The 11,825-nt window shown below is 37.2% G+C and overlaps 1 protein-coding gene across 1 annotated transcript in view; it reads left to right on the top strand.

Moving 5' to 3' along the window:
• The first annotated feature begins 3,930 nt into the window (after positions 1-3,930).
• The window catches only part of TDRD9 (tudor domain containing 9), a 58,650-nt gene continuing 50,755 nt past the window's right edge, over positions 3,931-11,825 (top strand). The window contains 3 exon segments of the mRNA XM_037393947.1: positions 3,931-3,944; positions 4,357-4,463; positions 11,512-11,597. Of these exon segments, the coding sequence (XP_037249844.1) occupies positions 3,931-3,944; positions 4,357-4,463; positions 11,512-11,597 (207 nt within the window).

The following is an 11,825-nucleotide window of genomic DNA, read 5'->3' as shown; positions in this document are numbered from 1 at the left end:
GTCCAAGGTGAACAGGCATTTTTCTGTCAAATGAGGCAGAACATAAATAAGCAAAAGGTACATCTATAAGAATTTTTAAAAACACAGCCGTAGAACACTTTTGTTTTTTCAATTGTTTGTCCCTAAAATGGAAGTGTTCTTGAAACTACATGACCTTGAATAAGAGCTTCTGTCCCAAAATTTATCTGCAATTGGATAAGCAAGCATCTTAATCATTGGAATTTCATAACATACTTGAATATTTTCTTTATACAGTTGGGTTTGCTGTCTAGGCAGTGTTATTTTTTTCAAGGAATAAGCCTGTATGGAGTTGTTCATTTAATAAGGCTTTTTCTAGCATCATTTCTAGAGACATTAACTGTGTTCAGTTTATGCATTGGCATTGTAGTATATGTCACTGGAAAGAACCAAACAGATTACCTGTAATAGTTACGGCTGGGATTGGGCAATTTATTATATTTGTTGATAACTAAGTATATGCAGAAGTGCTTTGGTTAATATTTCAAATGCTCAAATACAAAAATATACCAAGTGTACTCTATTGCGTACAGACTTGTTGACTTATTAGAGGTCATTCTATAGCTTGAAGAAAAGGAAGACCTTTCTCTAGCTGAATTTATTTAAAGAAAAGCACCCGTAGTGTATTTGAAAGCATTTACAGTTTGATGTGTCAGCAATTTCTGGTGTTAAACTGTTTCCCTTCTAGTAATTCCCCTAAAGTGGCAGCTGTATTTAATTCTATGTTTATGACACTAAATTTTTCCTTTAAATCCAAATCACAAATAATTTAAAAAGATTTTTATCCCAATAAAATGCTCAAAATTAGTCTTACTGTAGTCATACATACAAAGATTGGCACGTTTCAGAAAAATGCTGTAGCAGTTCAACTGTGTGGTAAGGAATAGGGAAGGTATCCCGTTTTCTCTTAAGAAAAAGTATTATTCTCTTACAAAAAGAGGCATACTGTGTACTGCCTTTTTGCCTGGACAGAAAGCCTCTGACAGCCTGTCAGGCTCAAGGTTCCCATGTCTGCTGCTTCAGAGAGTATTTTCCAAAATAGAGAGATCTTGAGATATATACACCTTCATAGATAGCTGACATGTTATGTTTTACAGATGCTAGGACATACCAAGGGTTACTTGTTGAGTGATGTTACTGATTGTGTTCTCAATGCTTTATATTTTAGTCTGCCTTGGTCCACTTAGGGTGGACATAATGTCACGTGTTTGTAGGTCAGCCACAGAAATCTGGCTGCTTTTGAGGATGAAATGCCCTTGGTTTGAATAAAATCACACTCTTGCCTTCTTTTTTGAATGATGTAGAAGGAAGAAAAAAGTAAACATCTAGAGTCTCCTGCATTTCCTTAAATTGAGTACTTGATATTTTCGGTAATTGTCTTTGTCACAAAAATGCTTTTTACTGCCTCTTAATTTGGCAAAATTCTGTGTTTCATATATGCAGCTGAGAAGTTGTTGTTTACCAATGTTTTAATGTATTTGGGGGATCAGAAGACTCTAGGGGAGTCTAAAAGTAGGTGAACACCAAGGCTGGAATCTGGAAATCCTAAAGAATATATGCTGTAACAGGGCAGGTGCAGTGAGATGTGGGTTTTCACTGTGTCAGAGATAAGTGGGGAAGGGATGACTGCTTTATGGGACAGGCAATGCATGTTAAGTAGAATCCAGGAAAATCCTTTCATTATTGTTGTCCTTTCCTAGCCTGGAATGGACTTGAATTTTCTGAATCTTGTAATTCTACTGTCAGCAAATGTTTGTTGAAAATGGTTAGAGAAGTATTCCATCCCTTTTTGTTTGTCCAGGTATATATAAGATTGTACCTCCTACTTAACAAGTAGGCTTACTAAGGATTGCTTGAAAGGATTGTATTGTTCTGATGGTTTAGGATAGCACCAGAGGGCTTCATAATGATTTTTTTTTTTAAATTTTCCTTAAAAAATAACATCATTCTGTAAGCTTTTAATTTTATTAAAGCTGCAAAGTTCAACATTAAAACATTGGGAAATGACACAGTGAAGGCTGTTTGTTCATTTCATATGCCCATATGCAATTTGCCATTTGCATATAATTTTCCCCAAGCCTTTAGCCTGTTTCAATGCATTGAGTGAGCAATGTTCATTCTTAATGACTGGCCATTAAATATTTTCTTTATTCATTGCATAGCCTTAGGTTTATTTACTGCATGCTGTTTTCTGAAGACAGAAGACCTGATTTCTGAAAGAAAAATTGAGCTATCTAAACAAAAAAAATTAATGTGTTCTCACAAATTGGGGGTCATACTGCCCTCATGTTCCTGGAGCTGTACAAAAGTGAAAATTGCATACATACTTCTATGAGCCCGTTCTGAAATGCTTGATAGTCCATCTGCAGGAGCATTTAGTTGAATACATCTGGTATTATATAAAACAGTTTCTTAGCTGACTGGTGACTAAATACTGATGCTTCTACAAGGTATTTACAGCAAATGATGAACACAGTCCTACCACTCTCATCCTTAGCCCCTGCACCTCAGTGGAAATCTTTTGTTGAAATTATTTGCTTGCTGTTACTCAGGGTTCTGACAGTCGAGTAATACCTGCTCCTCCATGACAGCATTTACTGTCTTAATCAGAGGGCTTTTTGTCTTGCAGAGACTGAAGGACAAGTTGTATTTACTGCGTAGCCAGTTTTTGTTGTCAGAAGATGTGTATCCAGTGCACTTGGTGAGGCTGCAGTCTTACGGAAACGAAAAATAATGGGTTACATCGCTAAAATCTGTATAGTATGTGCATGCAACACTACCAAAATGAGATTGTGTGGCCAAGCTTAATTATGTTGTTTTCAACTACTGAATACTTGACTTTGATACCTTCATTGTGGTTTTGGGTTATTCAGTGGAATAACCTGCTTAATAGCTTGACGAGGTGTATGAACTCTTCCAAATTGTACCTTGGGTTCAGGCCTGTCGTGGAGCATTCCCTGTCCCAACTGCCGGAGAAGGGTTGGAGTGCTAAGTGTTGTAGTCAGCCTGCTGAAAGTAGGCAGCTGTTGCTAATGTTGCTGTTGTGCTATGCGTGCAATCCTGTTGAACCCTGCATTACGACATATGTGAGATCCAGGGAAGAACTACCATAGCTCTATGCCTAAAGTATTGTTAAAATAGGATAAGAAGCCATTTCTTTTTTTTTTTTTTTAACAGCAGTAGGTGATAAATACTTGAAGCTTCCTGTAGGAGGAAATAATGATTGATCTCAGAGAGTAGTCTGTAGCAGAGCCAAGCTGGCACAAGAGTTTGCCCTGTCAGAGAAGGTGGGCGCTCTGTGGCATCAAGAAACTGTGAATTAATCTATGATGAGAGCTGTGTGACACAATGCAGTGTTAAATAAGCTGAAAACAAGAAAATTTTGGTTTTGGAATCAGTGTTGCTTATTTGGGTCAAGAAGTAGACACTTCTGCAGCAGTATCCTTTTATAAAATGTCTCAAATATATATCTACAGAGAAACAGATTTGCTGTGTGTTAGCAAATTATTGTGTAGCAAAAGCTTGCACTGGGCTTGGTTTCAGTAAAAGTGCAAAACCATAGTTTTGACTTCTACGTTGTGTTTTGGTGTTTGTTCTGGTTGGTTTTTGTGGTCGTTTGTTGTTTGTTTTTTTTTTGGGGGGGGGGGAAGGTACAAGAAAGAGGGTGCTTTTGCTGTGTCCAAAACTTTTTGACATCTAAGTTAATTTATGATTTAATAACCATTATATATATGCTAATTTATTCTCTTGTGAAATCTAAGTGTTTTTTTCACACAGTTCAGACATTTTTTTAAATCCTATTTTACTGGATAGACTTTGTTTTGTGTGTAATAAATTTCCATAAAATGCACTGCTTGCATGATTGTCTTAATTTATTTTTTTCCCTGGCCACCATCATGTCTTGGCTCAAAGATGGAGTTGAAACAGTGAGATGATTGTTTACTCCTGTCTATTTCCCCTGTCTTCAGTAAATAGTGCAAGAATTACATGTATTTTCTTAATTATATTTTGTCAAGAATTGAAATAGAGCTATTTTGTCCTTGTTAAGAAGAAGTTGTAGACTTTAATTATGAGAGAAATTCCTAGGAGTTAAAAAACTTAAAGGATGATACTTTAGAAGCTCAATTGTGTTGAATCTAAATAAAAAGATTACATGTGTTACTTTTCTCAGGCTGGTATTTAACTGCAGAGACAAAGTTTATTTCTGAATTTAGTTCATTGAATAGTTCCTCCACAACGTGGAGATTCTGAACTTGCAACATAATACTATTATTCCCAGACACATTCATGATTTAGATTGGGAAGCATTTACTGTTTTGTCCTTTCTTTCCTCTTCAGGCTGCCTATCACAGAAAGTGTTGGAACTGAAAATGCTGAAGAACACAGCCAAGCAGAGGCACAAGAGCTAGATGTAATGGGAAATGATCAGCTTGTCTGTAAGCCAGGTAAAAAAAAAAGCAAAAAAACAACCAAAACAAACCAAAACAGAACACAAAAAAACCAACCCCAAAGTGTGTATTTAATTCCTATTATAAACTCAGATACACTCTCCTTTTCTTCCCAGTTGTCTTTCTTCCCATCTCCTCCCCAAACAAAAATACGAAACATTACTGTGTATTTCTTGTTTGTTTAATGCTGTATGTGCATTTATTTGTTTTGGATAAGGCATGGCATTAAAAAACAAACAGAATTTCTGGAAATGAGAATGTATATAATGTTGTTGCATAGCATTATGTGCATACATCTGGCTTATTGTATTGATAAATGTAGATATGTGACTGAAATACATCTGCAAGGAAACAATACCACTCATTGGATTCATGTGTCTCTGTTCTGTTTTCCCGTTTTCTATCCATGTTGTTTCCATATACTTGATTCTTGCTTTGTACTGCCTTTGGAGAGAAATTTGATTGCACTTCTTTCCTAGGAGTTCTGGTAAAAACAGTATGAGGCTGACTCGCTTGTCAGGGCAGCTCAGCTTCAAAATCCTACTGTGCCTCTTAATTTCCCGATTTGTTAATGTAGCTGATTTCCCAAGAAAAGGACATTTATGTGTTCTGTCTGTTCTGTGTGTCATTCCCTGTAACAGTTTTTGTATCCCTTTGCTGATATACCAAACTTTGACAAATTGAGAAATTTTCTAGAAATTACTGTCATTCAGTGCTTCTGCAAATTGTATGACCTGTAGAACTCAGGTAGGGGATGAAGCCACTTGTTTGGTGTATCATCAGCTGAGAGGCAGTAGGAGCAGTTTGCCTGTCCGGCATGTGCAGTGCATCTGACCATCTGCCTAACCACAAAACACTGTCTCTTGTTAACTTCACATTACATAAAACTTGTGGGAGAGGAGGAGGTGTTGAGAGGTGGAAACGGAGGAATAAAGAGATGGGAAGAAGCTTTGACTGTTGTAATTCAGGAATGTGGTGATCCGTGGTTCAGGGCTGTGGTGTTCCCTAGCTTTTTGTATGCTTTACTAGCAAAGGAAGGACAGCAACAAGTTGACTAAGCCTAAATTCCTTAATGTTTCTTTAACAGTATAGCGGTGTTGATTAATTTAAGGAAATACAATAGGTCATTTAATGTCCTTCAGCTATTAAATCAGAAATCTGCTTAAGATGTTAGCCAACTTAATTCAGCACTGGTGGCCTGCTTAATTTTGAATGGCAGTGATGGTATGTTTCTCCTGTAATGTTTCTCCTGTAAAAGAATCAGGATTATAACTCAGGCTTTTTAGAAAATATTTCTGCATAGTCATTGTACTTTTATTTTATAAATACCTGTTGTTTTTCTTGGTCTACCCTAAAATGTTTGTCCTTGAACTTTATACCTTCTAATATTTATTCTTGCCTTTCAGTTGTAACTTACTTAAACAGCATCTAGTTAATAAACAATCTCAAAAAAATATTACTAAAATATTAGTATATACCTACTCTCGTATTGTTAATCCATTAGATGTTTTTCACTGTCCTTTTTTCCCCTCCTTTTCCTACTCTTTGTCTGTGTCATGGTCTGAAGTCTCAGTTGCTGCAGGAGCTGTGCTGTGTGCTGTTGATGCCTGCCTTCTCTGGTCAGCACTCTGCTTCCAGCTGTATGCAGTGTAGTGGGGGACTCTCAGCAGACCAGATAGTGACAGGACTGGAAGATTCCTATGGCAGCCTGAGACTGAGCTGCCAAAATCTCACCTAGATGTAGAATAACACAAAAACTTCAGAAAATCCTGGTTCTTGTTGCTAGAAACTTTCTTACAGACAGAACGAGGAGTATTATGTTAGGATAATATTAATAAAGAAGATCAGTGAGTGAGCCTGAGATTTGTAATGTTAATTTAATGGATTATAAATGTATATGTTATTTATGAAACTGCAATACTCAGATGGTAGTATGTTCATCATGCAGATTTCAAGAGCTCCAAGACTGATTTGTAACTATCAGTTACAACGATTTGGAAGCGTGTGTTCTAGAGCACAAGTCTTATGAGGAGCAGCTGAGGGAACTGGGGTTGTTTAGCCTGGAGAAAAGGAGGTTCAGGGGTGACCTTATTGTTCTCTACAGCTGCCTGACAGGATGTTGTAGCGAGGTGCGTGTCGGTCTCTTCTAAGCAACAAGTTATAGGACCCAAATTGTGCCGGGGGAGGTTTAGATTGGCTATTAGGAAAAAACTCTTCCCTGAAAGGGTTGTGAAACACTGGAACAGGCTGCCCAGGGAGGTGGTTGAGTCACCAACCGTGGAGGTACTGAAAAGATGCATAGATGTGCTGCTTAGGAACACGGTTTAGTGGTGCACTTGGCAGTGCTAGGTTAATGGTTGGACTCAATGATCTTAAAGGTCTTTTCCAACCTAAACAATTCTATGATTCTACTTAAGAACGTGAAAATTGTCATAAGTGATCAAGGATTTATCTAGGCCAGGTCCTGCTGCTCTAGCTGTGTTGAGTAAAAAAGTAGTCAAGAAATAAGCTGCACAACATGGAAGTAAGAAGCTGATTTTCCCTGAAGGTTTGCGAGTTGCTACCTCTGCTGTTGCTGCTTTGTTTCTTTCTGAACCATTGTTCTGACTGTAGGTGGTATCTTCTGCATAAATTGACAGCCAATTTTAAATCTTGCAGTTAGTGAAATTGTTGTGGTGTTTGCTTGTGCCTTGGTGTTTCATGAAATTCTGTTAAGTTTAAGTTTTATGCTTTCCAATTCCTTTGAAAGAGTATAATTTTTTTATACCAAGAGGACGAATATAAATGCATAATCTGTTTCTCTGTCAGGAAAACAGGTCATCAGGGAACTAACTGCATTTAGAGTTCTGACTTCTACAGAACATGCTAGAAATGGTAATGCTGTGGAAAGGAAGTTGAAGTGATTAAAGAAGAGCAGAAGAAAATACTTCATCACAACTCTTAGCCAAAATAAATAGATCATTAGTTGTTCTTCTTCCCAGGCCCATCGGGCTAGTTTCACAATTGCTGCTGGCTGTTTCAGGGTCACTTAGACACACCTTTGATTCAGTGAGGTCACAGGATGTTGTGCAGAGGGAAACCTTCCAGAACTGTATGTATAGGACACTTGTCTACCTTAAGCATCCTATGGAAAACAGTTTTTTTTATTTTTTTCTTTTGTTCCCAATCTGGGTGTTCTAAACTGTGGGCACTAAGAGTGTTACTCTTAAGAAAGCTTCTAAAATCCTTAAATAATTAAGGGTGCCTATATAAGTTATTTTCATACCACTAAATGAATCTCTTCTGGGGATCTTCTAGATTAACTAATTGCTTACAGAGAAGAAGCAGTTTAAACATTGTTTCTGATCAGGTTTCTGGGATATAAAAAACCTTAAGTTCGAGAGTTCCTTAAATGTTTTGAATTCAGAACAGATGTATGCCAGAAAAATGAATCGTAACACCAATCTTTGTCCCAGAATCTTCTGTATCCAAAATACATGCAAGTTGAAGAGGACTGCAGTGGAGAGCAAATCTCATGAGCAAATACTTCTAATAGTTTCTTAGGAATTTTGATGTTACCTAGGGGCATCTGTCAGCAGTCAGCACTTCCAAGACTCCGGTAACTGTTAGTCTGTTTTCCCCAGTCAAGAAGGTAATCCCTTTGCCCAGGCTCTGGATTAAGAGCCCCTCTCTTCAGGGCTCAATCAGCAGCAATTTCCCGTACTTTTGTGTTCAGACTGAAGCAGTGTGACTTACTGTGAAGGCCTTATGCCTTGTGGCTGAGTGTAGGAGCCTGGTTGTTTCCTGTAGCTTTCCTTTCCCATGAGCTTGCTTGCTGATTGTGATCACATTGAGCTTTGTAGCTCAGCAGAAGAATGCTAGTGACATAGTGAGCATCTCGTTTGACTCAACCAGTACTTTTTTTAAGCATCTCATTTCAGTTTGCTTAGTGGTAGATACCAAGATCCAGCTGTACAATCTCTTCTCTCAGAATTTATGAATGCAAAAATCTAATCTTATGTTAAAGGATGCTCTCAAATTCAATTCAGGAAATGGGTACCAGAAGGAATACATTTGCTATATGGGCCACAACAACTGAGATGTGAATTAATTGCTCTTTCTGTGGGCAGTAGACTGTTTTAGTCATGGCAGTCAACAGATCTCTACGGAACTTTAATGATTTGAAAAAGGAAGTGAGCAAGCAAATTCATCTTTCCCATAACTAAGTGTTCAGTTTCTTTTTCCAGTGACTGAATAGAGAAATTGGTATCATTATTCTGGATTCACATTAATGCTTCTTATACACAGAAATATTTTGCATGTCATAAAACAGTGTGGTGGGCAGTTGCATGCTTCCAGAGTTTACTATTTTGAGGTTGGAGGTGTGTGTCATGCATTCTTTCTGTATGTCAGAATCCAGGGTGCATATTTGAGTGCGATGTCATACAAACGTGTATACTGGTTGAGTGTGTCTCAGCCTTAATGTTTCCCAGAAAGTATAAGCAACAGAAAAAGTGAAACTTTGTGCCTTTCTTGCTGATAAGTCTGTGGTATGGAGACCACAGCTGAATGTTTATTTAAATGCTTAGAATAACCTTGGAACTTTCATGGGGGTGGATATTCAAGTATTTCTATTCTGCAGTGAGTCTTCGTTGTTCAGAACACCACCTTTCATTTAAAACAAACAAAAAACCCACAAACCACAGCCAAAGGCAAAAGTTTAATGTCTTCCAAGATGGTTAGCCAAATTCCCAATCCCAGTTCTGTTTTTTCACTAATGATTATATCTGATTTCAGAAAAAGTTTGTATCCTTGGTTTGTTAGTGTTCCTTTTCATGGTTGCTCGGGTCACATCAGTGCTCATCTGAAGTTGCCAGTTTCCTCGGAGGCCCAAGACTGTACTGTCTGCTCTAGATAGAAGTCTCACAGTTGTCATGGTATTAGTTCCCCAGGCAAACTCAGTAATGTTTCTTTCCATTTTAGCACAGTTTTTAGTACTTGCAGCATCTACTAAATGGTTATATGGCTGCCAGTTCTCAGACTCATAATGATAGTGGCTAACTTTAGGTGACTCTTTACTTCTGGTGTATTTTTTTTCCAAACTGCTGTGCTTGGAAGAAGATAAGATATTGTTGCCATAGAACTATCATATGAAAAGTAATATAAAAAAACCCTTGCATTTAATCAGTGAAAATACTTTTTAAATTGATCTGATTATTCAGCAGGTGCATGAATACTGGTGGCTGGTTTATTTGTTTCTGGTTTGTTCTTTTGTATTTTTTAAATAAAATTCTTCATTGCATTTTAGATTAATGATTTCTTACTAATACACTAGATTTTTACTGAGTTAGTGAAGCTTATAATGTGAATCCTACCATTTAAATTTTTTTGTTCCCCCACTGTTTATAAGTAGTTAGAGAATTGCTGCTGTCTTCTGTTGTATACTTGTAATGCATTTTTTTTCAAAATTGGAGTTTTTACATGGAAAACCTGATAGAGGTAGGAAGAGTGTGTTGCTTTAGCAGGAATATGCTGACACCAGGATCTTTTCCCTAGCAGCTTGACATTTCTTCCAGCATTGGTCAAATCATGCAGAGCTACTGATGTCTCAATAGTGACAAGTTTGTGCTGGAGGGAAGCCAGTCAGCCTTTGTACAGTGTTGCTGTGATAGAACACTATATATGAATTTTTCTGGGGAATGTGTTTAGAAACCTGACCAAAAGTATTTTAAAGAGGACAGTTACTATTTTCAAGGGATGCTGCTATTAAGCATTCTTGTTTTGCTATTAAGTTCTCACCTGTAACTGTTGAATTACACAGAATTTAGGTAAAGAACCTTTCTTGTTGGAGAGTGTGACTTCAGGAGAACACTGGTTTTCAGTACTTTATGAAACTGTCTTAATGAGCTAGCAAACTTCTGGGGAGTTGTTTTAATGCAGGAATAACTTATATTGTATTCTTTGACACTTGAAGACAGTTGGGGGGTTGGAGCACATTCAGGTATGGTACAGAGACAGGAGCTGATCTGCCTGCTTCTGCTTCACTGCTGTGTGAGATTTGTTGGTAACCTTTCCAAAGAAAAGAAGCTATAACTGTGCAGTCAGGTATTTAGGCTAAAGCTTTTATTTTACAGTAAATACTGCCTTTGTAAAAAGGATACTAGATTTCTTTTCCACTACTCTATTTTTTTAGAGAAATAACATGACATAAAAGCAAAGTCTAAGTGTTTGTTACGTTTATGCAAGTAAATAAATTTCACCATAGTACCTGATGAAATCCATTTGAAATAGAAAATATTTCCACTTTTGATTTCAGTACAGTGGGGTTTTTAGCCAAATTGTTTAATTGTAACTTGTAAAATTGCTTACCAAAGGCTTGTCCTGGCTTTCCCCTTCTACACCTGCTCAGTTCCTCTTTTGTTTTTCATGGTCAAACTGTCAGCAGTCTGCTAAGCAGAAACTCATGGTAGTGCTGTAAGATATTTATTTTTCCCCCTGTATTACCCAGTGGTAATGGTGACTTAACTCCTGCTCAGAGACTGCAGAATGTAGTATCCCATTGGAAGGTGGTCATGATACTGACCAGACCTGTTTTAATTGCCTGGTGGTAGGAATATAGCGGTCTTCCTGTCTAATTATGGGTTATTTTGTACTGTGGATTGAACAGGCTTTAAGAAAAAGAACACATACTTGTCCAGTATTGTCAAAAAAGTGCTTGGGAGCAGGGATAGATTTGGCAGTTGTACTGCAAACTGCAAAAATACTGTTGCTTTTTTAATTAAGAGAAAAACATATAGAACTGTAGAATTGTATACATCCTTGACACTGGTGGCTTAAACACAGAAGCAATGTTTTTCAGAGCTGCTGCTGATAAAACAGCGGTTGCATAAACACAGAAAATCTCTTCAATCTACTAATAATTAAAAGTATTGATTGTATCAATTCTCATAAGTATGTGATTCAAGTTCCATAGAAATTAGGTTTCCAAATACTGTGATCATAATCTTCTGGTAGTCTTTCCCTTCCTCTATTGAAATAACTTACTTTTGGTTATTTTTATGTCTAGATACTTCATTGTCACAGTGTGAATCAAGTGATTGGAATTTACCAATAACTAACTGTGTGGATATACCTGTAGCCAAACACAGGGAACAGATAATTTTTTTGTACTTCCTCTCAGAATGGAATAAAGCTCAAAATCTTGTTGTGTTTCGTGTTTGGTTTTTTTCCCAGAAGGAGACTGTTCCTGTTTCAGGCATTGCACCTTTGTTTGTTGTGCAAAACCGTTGTATAAAAATTCTTAGAGGATGAAACATTGCTGTTAAACTTTCTGTTTATAGGTATTTGTGTAAAATACATAAGCAAGTGTGTCCACATGTC

This window comes from Falco rusticolus, chromosome 7, assembly GCF_015220075.1.
Source record: "Falco rusticolus isolate bFalRus1 chromosome 7, bFalRus1.pri, whole genome shotgun sequence".
In the NCBI taxonomy this organism is placed as follows: Eukaryota; Metazoa; Chordata; class Aves; order Falconiformes; family Falconidae; genus Falco; species Falco rusticolus.
Note: the sequence above shows the minus strand (reverse complement) of the source record. Positions and strands in the feature narration are given on the sequence as shown.